Here is a 22766-nt window from a genome sequence, read left to right as displayed (position 1 = left end):
TTATCCTCCCCTCACCCTTATCCTCATTGTAGATGCTGGAAACTGTACTCCTATTGGATCGGTTTTCATTTCTCGCGTCAGCTGCTCGCCCACTTCTCTTTCTCTGCTTCACTAATCCTCGAACTTTGAAGTGATCACCTTCAGAAACATGTCCTCCAGTGACTCTTCCTCCCCACCTATACTGCATGGTGCAAGTAGCTGGTCTTGGAGCTGAGCGTTCCTCTATTCAAGCAACACAATTTCCTGTCGCATTCATGCACATGTACTCCACACTTTGCAGATCCATATAACTGACCTAACTCCTAGTCCTACCATTACTAACTATTATGCTACTGAAGACTTTATTAACTAGAACTAATTGTTACTTGCATGCCTGGCCTGACAGATTCAGACCCACTATGTAAAGACCAAACTCACTTCCTTCCTTTAGCATCTCATGTGGTTGTACCTTTCTCTGTCCTTGAGCTGTGATGTGGTTGTTAGTGGTTTATAACTTTCATGCTTGACTATTGCAGCACAGAGGAGCTCAACACTTGTGTGTCTGTTGTGTTCTGCCCTAGGGCAAGTCCTAACTCAAATCTCGCACATGAGGTTCTTGTACTACGTTTGAGGGACGAGTAGCTGATGTAGTTTCCCGTTGCATTCCTCATTTTTTATCTTTTGGCGTTCCTTCCCCCAAGTGGGCTGCAATCAAGGCTGGAGAGATTCCCCTACCCTTTATGATGGGGGTGGGGGGGGCCAACACCCATCGGACGCAAGCTGGACGCCAACGCCGTATTCAGAGCCACTCGCCAGGGCTGTCTGGAATAGGGCCCGATCCCACCCCTTCTGTCTCCGAGGGGTACTACCCTGAGCCGGTGGTCTCCACACTTGTATCGTCAGTTAAACCTAAAGCTCTTTCAGTACATGCCGGGCATCATTTTTTTGCAAATAAACATCCTGTGATGCCAACTTCATTCACAAGTACTTTGGGTATAGATTGAATGTTGCTGGATATGTTAAACTATCCATTACTAATATCATGAATGTTTACACTTGGATGCTGTAGGCGTGTGCACACGCACACACTCACTCACTCAGTTGTGTATTTGTTTTCAAACAGGAGAACAGTAAAAAGCTGAAGATGAAGTTTCCACCTAAAATTCCAAACAGGAAGCCAAAAAACAAAACTGGTAAAGGAGGCATAACCCAGCCAAACCTGAATGACAGCCTAGAGATTAGCAAACTGGACTCTTCAGTCATCACTGATGGCAAAGTTTCTTCAGTCACACCTCAAGTACAGGCCTTTAATATACAGAAAGCAGCTGCAGGTGAGTGCCCTGTCCCTGGGATAACCTTTTAATGGGTAGGCTTAGTCTACGTTCGCAGACCCAGCGAACCATTTGTAATGACTGGTGATCTGATGTCTTTTGTAGATGTTGTAGAAAGTCTTTAATCTTTTAGCTTTGGTTCATATGAGTACCACTTCTCAATAGATGCAAATGAGGGAGGCCATTTGGTCCATCTGGGACAAGACATAATTTCTTCTCCTTTTCCCCAACCAACTCGCCATTTAACGTCAATTAGTCTAATGTTTTCACTCCTCTACCCTATGCTATTTCTTTCCTTTTTAGTGTTTTTCTCTGATTCCTCACTGTGCACCATTTCATGGACATTGGTTACTGTCTGTGCCTCGGTCCAATGGCCACTCATTCTGTGTGGGAGTAGACAGTAGGGTATTTGAGTGCATTACATCACAGCCATGCTCAATTTTGGCCTCCCCCAAATCCTCGCACCCTTTGCACCAGGGGTCACTGGGTATGATGAGCAGGAGCCTGGCTAATTTTCTTTCCCCCCACCCCCCACAATAGCCTGGGGTGCTGAGGCCAATCGTGGTGCCCCTAATGCCTCCCTGATCGGCTGACTCTCAATCATAAAATAAATACATATGAAGGAGGATATTCGCTCCATCTCACCTCGTCCATCTAGAAAAAACCTTATGTACCAACATCATATCATCAGACTGTATCTTGAACAGTTATGGTTATTGCTCCTCTACCCTACCCAGAAACATTGCAAGTGTTGATCGCTTTGGTTATTCTTGCCGTTTGTTCTAAACTTTCCTTTTCCCAGTTTTAACCTGTCTCTCCTTATTCAAGTATCCTGCTATACTGTGAAGCAGTGCTCCAGATAAAAGCTATCTATATGTATATATGTCCCTTCTCAATTGCCTCCTTTTGAAGGTTAAAGAGCCCCAGTCCCTCCAATGTTTCCTCGGAACTCAATCCTCTGGCACTAGTTCAGCCTCGTGGTTCTTCTCTCTCTGCCTTCTTGGCTTGTGTATTTTCCTGCTTTTTCTTTGGTGACCAAAACTGTACCCAGTACTCGAGGTGCGGTCTGACCAGGGCACTACTGTTTGTGTGGTATCTTGTATTCACTGACCTGTTTATTGTTGCCCCACAGTGACTTGACATGTTAAGTGCCAAAAAAATGATGCAGAAGGGGTCTCCCATGTCTGGATTGAATTTGGTCTGCGGCTGACTTCTCCAATTGCAGATTTTGTCTAAGTTTTACAGATCAGATAGGGGAGGGGGGAAAAACAATGAATGGAATAGTGGAGGAACAGGGAGATCTAGGGGTGCAGGAACCTGGTCCTTTTTAAAGGTATGAATGCAGGTTTAAAAAGGCAAATGGAATTCTAAGTTTTCTACATGCAAGCAAATATAAGGAAGTGATGAATTTGTGTAAGATATTGGTCAGGTCCCAGTTGGAGTATTATATGTAGTTCTGTGCACCCCATTATAGGAAGGATATTAGAGCCATGGAAATGGGAGAGTGAATATTCACTAGAGAATATTAGTAATCTAGGGTTATAGTTAGAAGGAAGGGTCAAAATTGGTGCTTTTGTCCACCGGAACAGAAAAAGTTTGGGGGGGGGTTGAGAGGCTTTCAAAATTATGAAAGACTTTGAGAGAAAGAAGAAAGGACTTGCATTTGTACAGTGTATTTCGCAACCTTCGGAAGTCCCGAAATGCTTCAGTTAATGAAGTACTTCAGAAGGGTAATCACTGTTCTTATGTAAAGAATGTAGCAGCCATTTTGCGTGCAGCAAGGTCCCACAAACAGCAGTGTGATAATGACCAGATAATCTGTTTTGGTGATGTTGGTTGGAAGGTAAGTATTTGCCAGGACACTGGAAGAACTCAAAGTTCTTCAAAAGGTGCCATGGGATCTTTTGTGTCCTCCTGAGGGGGCATATGTTATTTAACCAAATAGATTCTGTCTTTGAACCCTCAAGCATATCACCCTTTTCCAGGGCTGTAACTTTATCTTGGATGGAAACTGCCATCCACCCCCTCCTTTTACCTTCCCTATTCCTCCTGAATACAGTGTAGCCAGGAATGTTAAGTTTGCATTCCTGCTCTTGTTTGATCCAGATCTTATTGCCACTATATCATAACCCCATGTGGCAACTTGTGCATGCAGCTCACCAACCTTATTTGTCACACATATGCACTCCAAATACTCCTTTTTCTGCTTTGCATTGCGCCCCTGTCTTTCTGGGCTACTTGTTCTAATACTGTTTGTCTCTCTCAATCCTCTATGCACTTGTTTCTCCTCTCTAATGCTTCATCCTAGTGCCTCTCCCACTGCTAAATTAGCTTAAACCCTTCCTCATCAGTAGCAAATTCAGTACTTCTGAATTTGCTACTGATTTGATTCTGTTATTTAACAGGTTTTAGTGTTTAGCTCTAATGTATTGTATCTATATTGCAGTGCCTGCAAACTATTCACGTAGTTGCCGTTTGCCACAAATAGTTTTAGTAAATCTGCTTCTAACTTTAACCTGCATATAGTTCGATAATTCTTTAAGTTGAATGACTCTGTTCAGCCTTTCCAATTTTTTAAAATTTTTTTGCAAACTCTTTTTCCTTCCATTAAACTTTATTCTGCACCATTCTGTGTAGTGCAGCCTTACGTGGGTTCCTGCCATGTCGCAAAAACTAAAGGTTCTGGAAAGACTCAGTAGGTCAGTCAGCATCTGTGCAGAGAACACTCCAGTGTTCATCTACTGAGATGTTGCACCTGATGGATTGTTTAGGATTTGACATCAAAAACAATCTAAAGGATGTCCAATGAATCAGTTTTAAAGCCAGCTAATGGTTATTACTTGTGAAGAGTTTTGTTCTGTTTCAGCAACTGCAGATGGCACCTGATCCCTGATAATCAAGTGCCCTCTAATTGTGGCAGTATGTAATCGTCAATAATGCAAGTGTGTAACCAACTTAAAATTGGGAACTCTTAACTTCTGCCATCTGGTCAGTCACTAACATAGAGCTGAGTTGAACAAAAGCTGGTTGTGGAAGGTTGTGATGTGACAGTAACCTATTCAGAAGCACACTCCATCGAGCATCAGAAACTTAGTTCAGTTTCTTTCTCATTGAAGGAAGCCTGTTTTGTGGTGGTCCTTTTTCTCCAGTGGTCAATGCTGTTATGGTGTGCAGGCTATCTGGCCTGTTGGGTTATGACGGGTGGTGTTCCGTTTTGTCTAACAGTAAAGCTTTCATTTTTTTTTTACTGTGTTTTGGCAATGTCAGATGGACTGATGAACCTGCTGCGTGAGATGGGGAAAGGGTATTTGGCACTTTGCTCTTACAACTGTAAAGAGGCAATCTGTATCCTGAGTCAGCTGCCTTCACATCACTACAACACTGGTTGGGTACTGTGTCAGATAGGAAGAGCACATTTTGAGCTGGCTGAGTATATGCAGGTAAGTGGCTGGCTGAATTAAGGAAAGCATGTTTAAAATTGTCCTTGGGAAGTCGGGTTGAGCTCGTCAGGTTGATGGAGAGCAAAATTAGTTTACAGCTGAGAAAGCAAGTCAGTGACATAAGGCTGCAAGGTCTACATCTGCCCAGAGACCTGAAGGGAGACTTCCAGGAATAGCAGGAAATCCCAGACTTCAAATAATTCTTACTTGAATGCTTCAAAGGGGGAACTCGTGAAAAACAATCCTAGCAGCAGGTTACTAAGTGTTAAACCACCCTACTAAAGTTTGAATGAAAATTCTGCTCTCCTAAGTAGTTTTCTGCTCTATGCTGCATTTAATTAAATGGGAAATGGCTAGGTCACATTAAAATGCCGGGGGAGGGAGATTTACAAGAGCTGTGGTCAGCATTGCCACTCTCCACCCACAGACGCACATCTTCTACCCTCCTCCTGAAGTCACTGGGCACTGCCACTTGCTAGTGTAAGTTTCCATGGGTGGCATCATAATCTAGACTGACATAGTGCAGTACTGAGGGAATAGTTTAAACCAAGGACACATCTGTCTGTTCAGGTGGACATAAAGATTTCCATGGCACCTTTTTGAAGAGGAGGGAGTTCCTCCACTGTCTTGGCCAACACCATCATCAAAATAGATTATTTGGTCACTTATCACATTTGCTGTTTGTGAGATCCTGCTGTGCACAAATTGGCTACTGCATTTGCCTACAAAATAAGTGACTGGCTAAACTTCAAAAGTAATTAATTAGTGCTGAAGCACTTTGGGATGTTCTGAGGACATGAAAGATGCTAAGTTTAACCCCCCCCCGCCTCCACCAAATGGAATAGTGCACCATAAAACTACCTGATTCTTTTACCACACATGGGTCACCCACCACACATTCCTGTCCACTTCAAGGTGGAAAATACTACACTGCCAAACTAGCATTTAAACATAGAAAATAGGAGCAGGAGTGGGCCATTCAGCCCTTCGCGCCTGCTGTGCCATTCAATATGATCATGGCTGATCCTCTATCTCCTTTAGGGAAGGAAACCTGCCATCCTTACCTGGTCTGGCCTCTGTCCTGTTCTGGCCTATATGTGACTCCAGACCCACAGCAATGTGATCGGTTCTTAATTGCCCTCTGAAATGGCCGAGCAAACCACTCCGTTGTAAAATCTCGCTTAAAAAAAAAAGTCACAATAAGAATAAAACCGGATGGACCACCCGGCATCGGACCGCTAGGCACCGGACATGACAAAAGCAAACCAAGCCCAGTCGACCCTGCAAAGTCCTCCTCACGAACATCTGGGGACTTGTGCCAAAATTGGGAGAGCTGTCCCACAGACTAGTCAAGCAACAGCCTGACAAAGCCATGCTCACAGATTCATACCTTTCAGCCAACGTCCCAGACTCTTCAATCACCATCCCTGGGTATGTCCTGTCCCACCTGCAGGACAGACTCACCAGAGGTGGTGGTACAGTGAAATACAGTCAGGAGGGAGTGGCCCTGGGAGTTCTCAACATTGACTCTGGACCCCATGAAATCTCATGGCATCAGGTCAAACATGGACAAGGAAACATCCTGCTGATTACCACCTACTGCTCTCCCTCAGCTGATGAATGAGTCCACCTCCATGTTGAACACCACTTGGAGGAAGCACAGAGGGTAGCAAGGGCACAGAATGTACTCTGGGTGGGGGACTTCAATGTCCATCACAGAGTGGCTCGGTAGCACCACTAATGACCGAGCTGGCCGAGTCCTGAAGGACATAGCTGCTAGACTGGGCCTGCGGCAGGTGGTGAGCGCACCAACACGAGGGAAAAACTTACTTGACCTCGTCCTCACCAATCTACCTGTCGCAGATGCATCTGTCCATGACAGTATTGGTAGGAGTGACCACCGCACCATCCTCGTGGAGATGAAGTCCCGTCTTCGCACTGAGGACACCATCCAACGTGTTGTGTGGCACGACCACCATGCTAAATGGGATAGATTCAGAACAGATCTAGCAGCTCAAATCTGGGCATCCATGAGGCGCTGTGGGCCAGCAGCAGCAGAATTGTATTCCAGCACAATCTGTAACCTCATGGCCCGGCATATTCCTCACTCTACCATTACCAACAAGCCAGAGGGTTAACCCTGGTTCAATGAGGAGTGTAGATGAGTATGCCAGGAGCCGCACCAGGTGTACCTAAAAATTAGGTACCAACCTGGTGAAGCTGCAACACAGGACTAAACGCATGCTAAACAGCAGAAGCAACATGCTATAGACTGAGCTAAGTGATTCCACAACCAACGGATCAGATCAAAGCTCTGCAGTCCTGCCACATCCAGTCGTGAATGGTGGTGGACAATTAAACAACTAACGGGAGGAGGAGGCTCTCTAAACATGCCTATCCTCAACGATGGCAGGAGTTCAGCACGTGAGTGCAAAAGACCAGGCTGAAGAGTTTGCAACCATCTTCAGCCAGAAGTGCCGAGTGGATGATCCATCTCGGCCTCCTCCCGATATCCCCACCATCACAGAAGCCAGTCTTCAGCCAATTCGATTCACTCCACGTGATATCAAGAAACGGCTGAGTGCACTGGATACAGCAAAGGCTATGGGCCCCGACAACATCCCGGCTGTAGTGCTGAAGACTTGTGCTCCAGAACTAGCTGCGCATCTAGCCAAGCTGTTCCAGTACAGCTACAACACTGGCATCTACCCGACAATGTGGAAAATTACCCAGGTATGTCCTGTCCACAAAAAGCAGGATAAATCCAATCCGGCCAATTACCACCCCATCAGTCCACTCTCAATCATCAGCAAAGTGATGGAAGGTGTCGTCGACAGTGCTATCAGGCGGCACTTACTCACCAATAACCTGCTCACCGATGCTCAGTTTGGGTTCCACCAGGACCACTCGGCTCCAGACCTCATTACAGCCTTGGTCCAAACATGGACAAAAGAGCTGAATTCCAGAGGTGAGGTGAGAGTGACTGCTCTTGACATCAAGGCAGGATTTGACCGAGTGTGGCACCAAGGAGCCCTAGTAAAATTGAAGTCAATGGTAATCAGGGGGAAAACTCTCCAGTGGCTGGAGTCATACCTAGCACAAAGGAAGATGGTAGTGGTTGCTGCAGGAGTTCGTTAGGGCAGTTTCCTAGGCCCAACCATCTTCAGCTGCTTCATCAATGACCTTCCCTCCATCATAAGGTCAGAAATGGGGATGCTCGCTGATGATTGCACAGTGTTCAGTTCCATTCGCAGCCCCTCAGATAATGAAGCAGTCCGAGCCCGCATGCAGCAAGATCTGGACAACATCCAGGCTTGGGCTCATAAGTGGCAAGTTAGATTCGCGCCAGAAAAGTGCCAAGCAATGACCATCTCCAACAAGAGAGAGTCTAACCACCTCCCCTTGACATTCAACGTCATTAACATCGCCGAATCCCCTACCATCAACATCCTGGGGGTCACCATTGACTAGAAACTTAACTGGAACAGCCATATAAATACTGTGGCTACGAGAGCAGGTCAGAGGCTGGGTATTCTGTGGCGAGTGATTCACCTCCTGACTCCCCAAAGCCTTTCCACCATCGACAAGGCACAAGTCAGGAGTGTGATGGAATACTCTCCAATTGCCTGGATGACTGCAGCTCCAACAACACTCAAGAAGCTCGACACCATCCAGGACAAAGCAGCCCACTTGATTGGCACCCTATCCACCACCCTAAACATTCACTCCCTTCACCACCGGCGCACAGTGGCTGCAGTGTGTACCATCCACAGGATGCACTGCAGCAACTCGCCAAGGCTTCTTCGACAGCACCTCCCAAACCCGCAACCTCTACCACCTAGAAGGACAAGAGCAGCAGGTACATGGGAACAACACCACCTGCACATTCCCCTCCAAGTCACACACCATCCCAACTTGGAAATTATCGCCGTTCCTTCATCGTCGCTGGGTCAAAATCCTGGAACTCCCTTCCTAACAGCACTGTGGGAGAACCTTCACCACACGGACTGCAGCAGTTCAAGAAGGCAGCTCACCACCACCTTCTCAAGGGCAATAAGGGATTGGCAATAAATGCCGGCCTCGCCAGCGACGCCCACATCCCATGAACGAATAAAAAAAGAAACCATATTCCTGCTCTCTCCCCATACCCATTGATGCCTTTTGTGTCTAGAAATCTATTTAGCTCCTTAAATATATTCAATGACTTGGCCTCCATAGCCTTCTGTGGAAGAGAATTCCACAGGTTCACCAACCTCTGAGTGAAGTAACTTCTCATCTCAGTCCTAAATGTCCTACCCCATATCCTGAAACTGTGACCCCTCATTCTGGACCTCCCACCAAGGGGAAACATCCTCCCTGCATCCAGTCTGTCTAGCCCTGTCAGAATTTTATATGTTTCAATGAGATCCCCTCTCATTCTTCTAAACTCGAGTGAATACAGGCCGAGTCGAACCAATCTCTCCTCGTACGACAGTCCTGCCATCCCAGGAATCAGTCTGGTGAACCTTCGCTGCACTTCCTCTATGGCAAGTACATCCTTTCTTAGGTAAGGAGCCCAAAACTGCACACAATACTCCAGATGTGGTCTCACCAAGACCCTGTATAACTGTGTGTCTCAGTATAATGGGTATTTGCCTCCAAGGAACCCCTCTCATCGCCACAAAGTGGAAACCAACTGGCGCACAAGGAAGTGGAGAATAGAGACATTTTAGCAGCATGTACAACATTTCAAACTGACTTCAATACACCAGAGCAAAGAAATCCTCTGACTAGGCAGTCAGTTATGTTATTAATCAGTCCTGTCATTCCAGTTGGTAACATCTGATCAGCACATTTCTGGTTATCTGATTGGTTTCATCTGTTTTTTGACACCTGACTTGCATATCAATAACTTGCCTACTCTTGAGTGGATAATTCCTCTGTGAACAGCTCCTAAGGCCTCGGTTTTTTTCCCCCACCCAGACATGCCCGTTTAAATTTTTACGAATCAGGCCATCAACGACGCTCCCGCGAAAGGCAGGCGGAGGTCTAATCGTCTAATTAATATTCAAAAGCCAGTGACATCGGCATCGCGACTAAAACTGAACAGTCTGCGGGGGGCGGGTGCGCACGCCGAGTCCGTGGGGCAGGCTGGCCAAGGCAAGTGCTGAAGATCAGTTTTTTAGCATTCCTGTGGGGGGGTGGCAGGAGTGCTCTCAACCCCCCCCCCCCCCCCCCACCGAAAGCCTCACAAGGAAGCCTTTGGTCTCCCCCAGCCCCGATGTCCTGGACCCAAGCCCCGATTGCCGCAGCCTGCTGCCGCTGGCTTGCTCTCCCACCCGCTAGCCAGGCTGTTAATTTGGTCGGCTATCAGGGGTTCTGCAGGTTGTTATTTAAATGGAGGCCGGGACATTAAGATCAGGTTCCCCACATTCCCTGGCACCCATGAGGTCATTTCTGATGCATTTGACTTACAACTACAGGCACATGTCACTGAGAAATTGGTTAGGATAGGTAGTCCTCTCTGGGGATCGGGCAGTTTCGTATATTGGCACCTCCCTTTTTTAAAAACAAAAATAATTCTGTTTTTAAATTTTCAATGTGTTGAGCTATCTGAGGTCCCATTTGAAAAAGATGTAAATGGAATTGTATGGCTTCCATGCTGGAAGCTCTGCTTCTGGAACACAGCATTATGGTGGCTCGTCCCACTCTCTGGCACTAAATTACAGCTCAACTTGCATTGCGAGATATTGACCAGCTCACATTGTGCTGTATACCCAGTAAAGTACTGCAAAGCAAGACTGAATAATGGAGAGGGAGAGGTGCTGGCTCAGACTCTAACTAGAATGCAAGTTTACTAGATTGATCCTTTGGACCAGAGGGTTGTCCTATGAGGAAAGATTGAGTCGAATGGGCCTATACACTGGCGTTTAGAAGAATATGGGGTGATCACATTGAAACGTATAAAATTCTTAGAGGGCTCAACGGGGTAGCCGTTGAAAGGATGTTTCCCCTGGCTGGAGAGTCTAGAACTCGGGGTCAGAGTCTTAGGATAAGGGGTCGGATATTTCGGACCACGATGAGTAGAATCATAGGTTACAGGACGGAAGGAGGCCATTCGGCCCATCGAGTCCGCGCCGACTCTATGCAAGAGCAATCCAGCTAGTCCCACTCCCCTGCCCTTTCCCTGTAGCCCTGCAAATTTTTTCCTTTCAAGTACTTATCCAGATCCCTTTTTGAAGGCCACGATTGAATCTGCCTCCACCACCCCTTCGGGCAGTGCATTCCAGATCTTAACCACTGTTTTTATTTTTAAAAAAGTTTTTCCTCTGTCACCTTTGGTTGTTTTGCCAGTCACCTTTAAATCTATGTTCTCTGATTCTTGATCCTTCTACCAATGGGAACAGTTTCTCCATCCACTCTGTCTAGACCCTTCATGATTTTGAATACCTCTATCAAATCTCCTCTCAACCTTCTCTGTTCCAAGGAGAACAATCTTAGCTTCTCCAGTCTATTCTTGTAACTAAAGTCCCACATTTCTGGAATCATTCCAGTAAATCTCTTCTGCACCCTCTCTGAGGCCTTCACATCTTTCCTGAAGTGCGGTGCCCAGAACTGGACACAATACTCCAGTTGTGGCCGAACCAGTGTTTTATAAAGGTTCAGCATGACTTCCATACTTTTGTACTCTATGCCTCTATTTATAAAGCCCAGGATCCTGTATACTTTTTTAACCGCTTTCTCAACCTGCCCTGCCACCTTCAACGATTTGTGCACATATACCCTCAGATCTCTCTGTTCTTGTACCCCTTTTAGAGTTGTGCCCTCTAGTTTATATTGCCTCTCCTCGTTCTTCCTACCGATATGCATCACTTCGCATTTTTCTGTGATAAATTTCATCTGCCACGTGTCTGCCCGTGCCACCAGCCTGTCTATATCCTCATGAAGTCTATCATTATCCTCCTCACTGTTTACTACCCTTACAAGTTTTGTCATCTGCAAATTTTGAAACTATTTACATCCAAGTCATTAATATATAACAAGAAAAGCAGTGGTCCCAGCACTGACCCCTGGGGAACATCACTGTACACCTCCCTCCAGTCCGGAAAAAACAACCGTTCACCACTACTCTGTTTCCTGTCCCTTAGCCAATTCTGTATCCATGTTGCTACTGCCTCCTTTATTCCATGGGCCGCAATATTGATAAGCCTACTGTGTGGAACTTTTATCAAACTCCTTTTAAAAGTTCATATACACCACATCAACTGCATTGCCCTCATCTACCCTCTCCGTTACCTCATCAAAAAACTCTATCACGTTAGTTAAACACTTTGCCTTTAACATATCCGTGCTGGCTTTCTCTAATCCATCCTCGTCTAGGTGACTGTTAATTCTGACCCGGATTGTCGTTCCTAAAAGTTTCCTCACCTACTGAGGTTAAACTGACTGGCCTATAGTTGCTGGGTTTATCCTTACACCCTTTTTTTTTGAACAAGGGTGTAACATTTGCAATTCTCCAGTCCTCTACGTAGGAATTTCTTCATGCAGAGGGTTGTGAATCTTTGGCATTCTCTGCCCCAGAGGGCTGAGGATGCTTAGTTGTTGAGTACAATCAAGGCTCAGATAGATATAGATTTTTGGACTCTAAGGGATATGGGGATATGGTGGGAAAGTGGAGTTGAGGTCGAAGATCAGCCATGATATTGAATGGCGGGGCAGGCTTGAGGGGCCATGTGGCCTATTCCTGCTCCTATTTATGTTAAGTTCTAACCAGCCTGTCGACTCCATTCTGAATCTGAAGCATTTCTCTTTATTCTAGGCAGAGAGGATATTTTCAGAGGTGAGGCGTATTGAGAGCTACCGAGTTGAGGGTATGGAGATCTACTCCACCACGTTGTGGCACCTACAAAAGGATGTGACGCTCTCTCTCCTCTCCAAGGATCTGACTGAGATGGATAAAAATACACCAGAAGTGAGTTATCATTTGCTCCTTTTTGTAGGGATTTCTTTGAGGTTGTATTCTGAGTTATCAGCACCAAGAGTTCAAGACCAACCTGATAAAGTTGCTTTTGGGGAAGAAGGGAATCCAATTGGAAAAAATGGAAACCGGGGAATGTAGTGGCACAGAGTGCTCTTTGCAGGTCCTATTCCGCTGGCAGTCCTTGTCACCGCTGTTCCCAGAAGTGCGGTTCCTCCTGGACGGGAGGAGAGTGAGCAATGTCCATGCGCTCCTTCCTGGCACCTGGTTTGCAGGAAGAGCAGGTGAGACAACTTACACTCGGCCATGGGCGATCTTTCTTGCCCTGGGAGGGAACAAAGGGAAATAGTGAAGGATTTTTAACACAAAGTAAAAGGCTGGTCGATTAGCAATGGAAATGGAAATCTTGTGGAGGATAGACAGTGGTGTTAATAAATGAGCACAGTGCCTCGGTTTTACAGGAGTGTAGTGGGAATGAAAAGATACAAGAGGAGGAGGTAGAGTAATTAGATAGAACAATAAATTCAGAAATAGTATTGAAAACGTTGGTGGAACTCAGTGGAAAGGCCCTGGCCCTGATGACTGCATCCTAGAATGCTGAGAAGCCTGAAGAAATAGCACAAGTTCTGACCACAATTTTTCAAACATGTGGAAGTTGTACCAGAGAACTGCCCGTGTAAGACCTCTGTTCAAAATGGGATAAACCAGGTAACTGTAGACCAGTCAATCAGACATCGATAGTGGGTAAGCTTCTAGAGGTCTTAGTACAGAATAAAATTAAATACTCTTCTAGAAAGATGTAGATTGATTAAGGACAGGAAACATGGATTTGCAAACTGCAAGTCAGATCTGACGTTTAATAGAGCTGTTCTGAGGAACGGGTGAAGTGTATTGGTAAAGGAAATGTGATGGATGTTATGTATATGATTCCCTAAAGGCACATGATATAGTGCTGTATAGGATGCTTGTTAAACTTATGGTAATGTGGTAGTATCAACTAGAAGCTGTTGAAGAGCAGAAGACAGTAGTGGCTAATGGATTTTGTTCTCCAAATTGGAATATTGTAAACAGGGGTGTATGTCCCCCTCCCTCTTGGGGTCAGTTTGGATATCTGGATTTGGGTATGGAGGCACAATATCAAAATTTGCAGAGAATAGAACAATTAGGAGTGTGGTTATCTGTGAAGAGGACTGTGAGATTTCAGGAAGACATGTTAGTAATTTGGGCAGATATGTCAGATAAAATTTAATGCAGAGAAATGTGAGGTGATGCATTTTGGGAGGAAGAATAGAAGCAGCACCATCTTGCATTTTATATAGCGTCTTAATGTAATAAATTGTCCCAAGGCACTTCATCAGTGTTTGACACTGAGCCACATAAGGAGATATTAGGACAGATGACCAAAAGCTTGGTCAAAGAAGTAGGTTTTAAGGAGAGTCTTAAAGGAGGAGAGAGGCGCGGAGAGGTTTAATGAGGGAATTCCAGACCTTGGGGCCTAGATGGCTGAAGGCACGGCGACCACTAGTGGAGTGATTAAAATCAGGGACACACAAGAGGCCAGAATTGAAGGAGCGGTGAGATCTCTGAGGAATGGGGTAGGGCTGAGGCCGTAGAGGGATTTGAAAACAAGGATGAGAATTTTAAAATCGAGGTGTTGCCCGACTGGGAGCCAATGTAGGTCAGTGCGCACAGGGGTGATGGGTGAACGGAACTTGATGCTAGTTAGGATACTGACAGCAGAGTTTTAGATGAGCTCAAGTTTACGGAGGGTGCAAGGTGGGAGGCTGGCCAGTAAAGCATTGAAATAGTCAAGTCTAGAGGTAACAAAGGCATGGATGAGGGTTTCAGCTGCAAATGAGTTGAGGCAGGAGCAAAGGACACGTCTCTCTGCTGCTTTCAGAGTTTACAGTATATGAGAGAAACTGGGGCTCTTTTCATTAGAACAAAGAATATTGAGATCTGGAAAATTCCAATTTGAGTTTTTATAAAGTAAATCACAAACTGTTTCCACTGGTCAGTAAGTCAGCAACTAGAAGGGTTAAATTAAAATGATCAAGTATTTTGGGGATTTTTTTAAAATTCAGGGTGTTAGAACATGGGATGATCTAATAATTGCTTTTAAAAGGAATCATTTGGAAAAACTTGGCAATGTAATAAATAGTGAGCAGAATAGTAGCAAACTTCAGGAGAACAGTCAGCCTAACATCTGTCATTGGGAAAATGCTAGAATCCATTATTAAGGAAGTAGTAGCAGGACATTTGGAGACTCATAATACAATCAAGGAGAGTCAACATGGTTTTATGAAGGGGAAATCATGTCTGACATTTATTAGAGTTCTTTGAGGAAGTAACAGGCAGGGTGGATAAAGGGGAACCAATGCATGCAGTATATTTGGATTTCCAAAAGGCATTCGATAAGGTGCCACGTAAAAGATTACTGCACAAGATAAGAGCTCATGGTGTTGGGGGTAATATATTGGCATGGATAGCGGATTGGCTAACTAACAGAAAACAAAGAGTCGGGATAAAAGGGTCATTTTCAAAATGGCAATCTGTAACTAGTGGGGTGCTGCAGGGATCACTGCTGGGGCCTCAACTATTTACAATATATATCAATGACTTGGATGAAGGAACAGTGTCTTGTGGCCAAATTTGCTGATGATACAAAGATAGGTGGAAAAGCAAGTTGCGATGAGGACACAGTGTCTGCAAAGGGATATTGACAGGTTAAGAGGGCAAAAATTTGGCAGATGGAATATAATGGAGTCATAGAGTTATACAGCACGGATAGAGGCCCTTCGGCCCATCGTGTCCGCGCCGGCCATCAGCCCTGTCTACTCTAATCCCATATTCCAGCATTTGGTCCGTAGCCTTGTATGCTATGGCATTTCAAGTGCTCATCCAAATGCTTCTTGAATGTTGTGAGGGTTCCTGCCTCCACAACCCTTTCAGGCAGTGAGTTCCAGACTCCAACCACCCTCTGGGTGAAAAAGTTCTTTCTCAAATCCCCTCTAAACCTCCTGCCTTTTACCTTGAATCTATGTCCCCTTGTTATAGAACCCTCAACGAAGGGAAAAAGCTCCTTAGTATCCATCCTATCTGTGCCCCTCATAATTTTGTACACCTCAATCATGTCCCCCCTCAGCCTCCTCTGCTCCAAGGAAAACAAACCCAATCTTCCCATAATGTGGGAAAATGTGAAGTCATCCATTTTGGGAGGAAAAATAAAAAAGCAAAATATTATTTGAATAGAGAAACACTACAAAATACTGCGGTACAGAGGGATCTGGGTGTCGTCGTACATGAAACACAAAAAGCCAACATACAGGTGCAGCAGTTAATCGGGAAAGCAAATGGAATATTGGCCTTTATTTCTAGGGGGATGGAGTATAAAAGCAGGGAAGTCATGCTGCAACTGTACAGGGTGCTGGTGAGACCACACCTGGAGTACTGCATACAGTTCTGGTTCCCTTACTTGCATTGGAGGCAGTTCAGAGAAGGTTCACTCGGTTGATTCTGGGAATGGAAGGGTTGTCTTTATGAGGAAAGATTGAACAGGCTGGGTCTATACTCATTGGAGTTTAGAAGAATGCGAGGAAATCTTATTGAAGTATACAGGATTCTGAGGGGACTCAATAGGGTGGATGATTTGCTTGCTTTTGTACTCTATGCCTCTATTTATAAAGCCCAGGACCCCGTATGCTTTTTTTAACCACTTTCTCAATCTGCCCTGCCACCTTCAATGATTTATGCACATATACTCCCAGATCCCTCTGTTCCTCCACCCCTTTAGAGTTGTGCCCTCTAGTTTATATTGCCTCTCCTTGTTTTCCCTACTGAAATGCATCACCTCGCATTTTTCCACGTTAAACTTCATCTGCCACTTGTCCGCCCATGCCACCAGAGTATCGCTATCCTCCTCACTATTCACTACCCTTCCAAGTTTTGTGTCATCTGCAAGTTTTGAAAGTGTGCCCTGTACACCCAAGTCCAAGTCAATAATATACATCAAGAAAAGCAGTGGTCCCAGCACCGACCCCTGGGGAACACCACTGCACACATCCCTCCAGTCCAAAAAACAACCATTCATCACTATACGGTTTCCAATTCTGTGTCCATTTTGCTATTGTCCCCTTTATTCCATGGGCTGCTATCTTAATAGCAAGCCTATCATGTGGCACTTTATCAAATGCTTTTTGAAAATCTATATACACATCAGCTGCATTGCCCTCATCTACCTTCTCTGTTACCTCATCAAAAAACTCTATCAAGTTGGTTAAACATGATTTGCCTTTAACAAATCTGTGCTGGCTTTCCCTAATCAATCCATACTCGTCCAAGTGACTGTTAATTCTGTCCAGGATTATCGTTTCCAAAAGTTTCCCCACCGGAGGTTAAACTGACTGGCCTACAGTTGCTGGGTTTATCTTTACACCCTTGTCCAAAAAAAGGGTGTAAACATTTGCAATTCTCCAGTCCTATCTAAGGATGATTGGAAGATTATGGCCAGTACCTCTGCAATTTCCACCCTTACTTCCCTCAGCAGCCTAGGGTGCATCCCATCTGGACCAGGTGACTTATCCATTTTAAGTATAGCTAGCCTTTCAAGTGCCTCTTAATTTTTAGCCCATTCTACTTCCTGATCCTCTGAGCCAAGATCCTTTCTCCATTGTCCTTATGTCATCCTTTATTATTAGGGCTACACCCCCTCCTTTTCCATTCTGCTGTCTTTTCTAAATTGTTGATTCTAGGGAACGAGACGGGCCAAGTGGAGCAAGTGTCAGTGGGAGAGCATTTAGGGAGCAGTGATCATAGTATCATAAGGTTTAGAATAGCTATGGAAAAGGATTCTGTCCATTTTAAAGTAAAAATACTCAATTGGAGGAGGGCCAATTTCAGTGGGATGAGAACTGACCTGGCCCGGGTAAATTGGAATCATAGATTGGCAGGCAAAACTGTAACTGAACAGTGGGCGGCCTTCGAAGAGGAGATGATTTGGGTACAGACAAGGTACATTCCCTCGAGGGAGAAAGGTAGGACAATTAAAGCCAGAGTTCCCTGGATGACAAAGGAGATAGAGAATAAGATAAAGTGGCATATGACAGGTGTCAGGTTGATAACACAAGTGAGAACCAGGCAGAATATAGAAAGTTCAGAGGGGAAGTGAAAAAGGAAAAAGAGGGGCAAAGAGAGAGTATGAGAATAGACTGGCAACGAACATAAAAGGGAATCCAAAAGTCTTCTACAGACACATTAACAGTAAACGGGTAATAAGGAGGGGTGGGGGCGATTAGGGACCGTAAAAGAGATCTGTTCATGGAGGCAATGGGCATGGCTGAGGTATTAAATGAGTACTTTGCATCAGTCAAGGAGGAAGATGCTGCCAGAATCTGGGTAAAGGAAGATTATATAAGATACTGGATGGGCTAAAATTAGTTTGGACGACAAGTTCATGAAATCCATTTGAGTACTGTTTCCTCGAGCAATATGTTGTGGAACCAACCAGGGAACATCCTATTTTAGATCTTGTAATGTGTAATAAGACAGGATTAATTAGTAATCTCAGTGAAAGAACATCTGGGGATGAGTGATCATAATATGATAGAATTTCACATTGAGTTTGAAAGTAACATACTTAAGCCAGAAACTAGAGTCTTAAACTTAAAGCCAATTACATAGGTGTGAGGGGCGAGTTGTCAAAGGTAGATTGGGAAATTAAAAGGTTTGACAGATGAAAAGCAATGGTAAACATTTAAAGAAATATTTTAATATTCGCAACAAATACATTCCATTGAGAAATAAAAACTCCACGGGAAAGTGATCCATCCGTGGTTAAGGAGAGTATTAAATTGAAAGAAGAGGTGTATAATGTTGCCAAGAAGAGTATAAGCCTGAGGATTGGGAGAGTTTTAGAAACCAGCAAAAGACAATCAAACAATTGAAAAGGGAGAAAATAGAATATGGAAGTAAACTAGCAAGAAATATAAAAACTGATTGCAAGAGCTTCTACAAGTATGTAAAAAGGAAGAGTGTAGCAAAAGTAAATATTGGTCCCTTGGAGGCTGAGACTGGAGAAATTATAATGAGGAATCAGGAAATGGCAGATGTGTTAAACAAATATTTTGTATCTGTCTTCACAGTAGAAGACACAAAAAACATACCAGAAATAGTGGGGAACCAAGGGGCTAATGAGCAAAGAATTTAAAACAATTGTTATCACCAGAGAAAAATTACTGGTCAAACTAATGGGACTAAAAGCCAACAAATCCCCTGGACCTGATGGCCTACAACCGAGGGTTCTAAAAGAGGTGGCTGCAGAGATAATGATTCATTGGTTATGACCTTCCAAAATTCCCTAGATTCTAGAACGGTCCCAGCAGATTGGAAGGTAGAAAATGTAACCCCGCTATTCAAGAAAGGAGGGAGAGAGAAAACAGGGAAATACAGGCCAGCTAGCCTGACATCAGTTGTCTGGAAAATGCTGGAATTCATTATTAAGGAAGTGGTAACAGGGCACTTAGAACATCATAATATGATTAGGCAGAGTCAACATGGTTTTATTAAAGGGAAATTGTGTTTGGCAAATCTATTAGTTTTTTGAGGATGTAACTAGCAGGGTAGATAGAGGAACCAGTGGATGTAGTATATTTGGATTTTCAAAAGGCACTCAATAAGGTGCCACGTAAAAGGTTGTTGCACAAGGTAAGGGCTCATGGGGTTGGGGATAAAATATTAGCATGGATAGAGGATTGGTTAAAGAACAGAAAAGAGTAGGGATAAACAGGTCATTCTCCGGTTACGAACATACAAATTAAGAGCAGGAGTAGGCCATTCGGCCCCTCGAGCCTGCTCTGCCATTTGATAAGATCATGGCTGATCTGATTGTGACCTCAACCCTACTTTCCCGTCCACCTACTATAATCTTTAACTCCCTTGTTAATCAGGAATCTGTCTAACTCAGCCTTAAAAAATGTTCAATGACCCTGCCTCCTCCGCTGTCTGGGGAAGGGAGTTCCACAGACTCACAACCCTCTGAAAGAAAACATTTCTCCTCATCTCCGTCTCAAATGGGAGACCGCTTATTTTTAAACTGTGGCCCCCAGTTCTAGTCTCTCCCACAAGGGGAAACATCCTCTCAGCATCTACCCCTTCAAGTCTCCTCAGGATCTTATGTTTCAGTAAGATCACCTCTCATTCTTCTAAACTCCTGTGTATACAGACCCAACTTGTCCAACCTTTCCTCATAAGATAGCCCCCTTATCCCAGGAATCAGTCCAGTGAACCTTCTCTGAACCGCCTCTAAAGCAATTATGTCCTTTCTTGAATAAGGAGACCAAAACTGCACACAGTATTCTAGATGTGGCCTCACCAATGCCCTGTACAACTGTAGCAAAACATCTCTACTTTTATATTCCATTCCCCTTGCAATAAATGACAATGTTCCATTTGCCTTCCTAATCACTTGCTGTACCTGCATACTAACTTTTTGTGATTCATGTACCCTTTCTCTCCAAATAATATACTGCTTTTCTATTCCTTCTGCCAAAGTGGACAAGTTGGCAGGCTGTAACTAGTGGGGTGCCCCAAGGATCGGTGCTTGGGCCTCAGCTATTTACAATCTATATTAATGCTTTAGATGAAGGGACCGAGTGTGATGTATCCAACTTTGCTGACTATACAAAGCTAGGTGGGAAAGTAAGCTGTGAGAAGGACTGAGTCTGTAAAGGGATACAGACAGGTTAAGTGAGTGGGCAGATGGAGTATAATGTGGGGAAATGTGAAGTTATTCACTTTGGTAGGAAGAATGGAAAACCGAATATTTTTTTAAAATGGTGAGAAACTGTTAAATGTTGGTGTCCAGAGAGACTTGGGTGCTCTTGTACAAGAAACACAAAAAGTTTGTATGCAGGTACAGCAAACAATCAAGAAGGCACATGGCATGTTGGCCTTTATTGCAAGGGGTTTGGAGCATGAGAGTAAGCAAGTCTCACTATTGTACAGGGCATCGGTGAGACTTTACCTGGAGTACAGTTTTGGTTGTCTTATCTAAGGACGGATATACTTAGAGGCGATGCAATTAAGGTTCACTAGATTAATTCCTGGGATGAGAGGGTTGTCCTATGAGGAGAGATTGAGTAGAATGGGCCTATATTCTCTGGAGTTTAGAAGAATGAGAGGTGATCTCATTGAAACATAAGATTGAGGGGGCTTGACGGGGTAGATGCTGAGGTTGTTTCCCCTGGCTAGAGAGACTAGAACTAGGGGGCGTAATTGCAGGATACGGGGTCGGCCATTCAAGACTGAGATGAGGAGGAATTTCTTCACGGAGGATTGTGAATCTTTGGAATTCTCTCTCCTAGAGGGCTGTGGATGCTGAGTCATTGAATATATTCAAGGCTGAGATGGATAGCTGTTTGGACTCTAGGGGAATCAAAGGATATGGGGATCGGGTGGGAAAGTGGTGTTGAGGTTAAAGATCAGCCATGATCTGATTGAATGGCAGAGCAGGCTCGAGGGGCTGTATGGCCTACTCCTGCTCCTATTTCATATGTTCTTATCCTTAAAGCCATGTTCCTGCTGTCTGCCAGTTTTGTGCCCCACACTTAGTTAGTTTGAGTCTGTGGAATTGATGCTGCCCATGTCGCTGTGCTGAATTCTTTCCTTCCTCTAACAGGCTTGGTGTGCAGCGGGGAACTGCTTCAGTTTGCAGCGAGAGCATGATATCGCAATCAAGTTCTTCCAGAGAGCCATTCAAGTGGATCCAAACTTTGCTTATGCATACACTCTCCTTGGTCATGAGTTTGTACTAACGGAAGAGCTGGACAAAGCACTGGCCTGTTTCAGAAATGCAATCCGTGTAAACTCTCAGCACTACAATGCCTGGTAAGCACAGGTTGTTAATGATTGGGAGTAACTTACTGTAATAGGAACTGTAAAGTAACCATTTGGGTAACTGTGTGGTGAGATTCAGCCGGTGTGTAATGCTGCTATGGGCTAGATGAAGCAAACTCCCTTCTGCTTTGGGTGGGACTCCTGTTTCTTGGCCTGACTGAGACTGAGGTCACCTGTGCTGTATGTATAGTCCGATTTAAGTGACTGTATCTGGCCTCTTTGTTAAAAGAAATAGTAAATGTACTGCATTGTACAGAAAACATACTACAATGTGCTGGCATAAAATTCAATACATAATTTTAGTGCCTTTCCCTTAGATCCCATGGGCTTTCACTTTTTTGATCAGTCTGCCATGTGGGACCTTGTCAAAAGCCTTGCTAAAATCCATGTAGACTACATCAAACACGTTGCCCTCATCGAACCTCCTTGTTACCTGCTCAAAATTCCATCCAGTTAGTTCGACATGCCCTTCCCTTAACAAATCCATGCTGACTGTCCTTGACTACTCCATGCCTTTCTAACTGACTGTTTATCCTGTCCCTCAGAATTGATTCCAATAACTTACCCACCACCGATGTTAGACTGACTGGCCTGTAATTACTCGGTTTCTCCCTTTTTTTAAAAAACAACAGTACAACATTAGCAGTCCTCCAATCCTCCGGCACCACGCCTGTATCCAGGCAGCCTGGGATACATTTCATCCGGGCCTGGTGATTTATCTACTTTCAAAGATGCTAATCCCCTTAATACTTCCTCTCTCTCTATGTTTATCCCATCCAATATTTCACACTCCTCCTCTTTAACTACAATTTCTGCATCGTCCCCCTTTTTTTTTTGTTTGTGAAGACAAATGCAAAGTATTCATTCAGAACCATACCCACATCTCCCGCCCCCACACATAGTTTACCTTTTTGGTCTCTAATAGGCTCTACTCTTAATTATCTTCTTGCTCTCTATGTATTTATAAAACATCTTTGGGTTTTCCTTAATTTTACTTGCCAGTATTTTTTTCCTGTCCCCTCTGCTTTGCAATTTCCTTTTTAATTTCACCCCTGCACTTTTTATAATCCTGGGCTTTCTGCAGTATTGAGCTCTTGGTGTCTGACATAAGCTTCCCTTTATAAACACATACTTCCTGACATTTGACCTAGAGAAACTGTCCTTGTC

The 22766-nt window shown here is 44.4% G+C and overlaps 1 protein-coding gene across 2 annotated transcripts in view; it reads left to right on the top strand.

The window, feature by feature from the left end:
* Positions 1-22766, top strand: part of cdc27 (cell division cycle 27) — an 88193-nt gene that overhangs the window by 46017 nt on the left and 19410 nt on the right. For both annotated transcript variants that reach the window (XM_067969146.1, XM_067969145.1), the window contains 4 exons: positions 1103-1310; positions 4578-4750; positions 12549-12701; positions 21382-21590. In XM_067969146.1, coding sequence (XP_067825247.1) covers positions 1103-1310; positions 4578-4750; positions 12549-12701; positions 21382-21590 — 743 coding nt within the window. The remainder of the gene's footprint in view (positions 1-1102; positions 1311-4577; positions 4751-12548; positions 12702-21381; positions 21591-22766) is intronic.

This window comes from Heptranchias perlo, chromosome 30 (genome assembly GCF_035084215.1).
Source record: "Heptranchias perlo isolate sHepPer1 chromosome 30, sHepPer1.hap1, whole genome shotgun sequence".
NCBI lineage: Eukaryota > Metazoa > Chordata > Chondrichthyes > Hexanchiformes > Hexanchidae > Heptranchias > Heptranchias perlo.
This window is presented reverse-complemented; position numbering and strand designations above follow the sequence as displayed.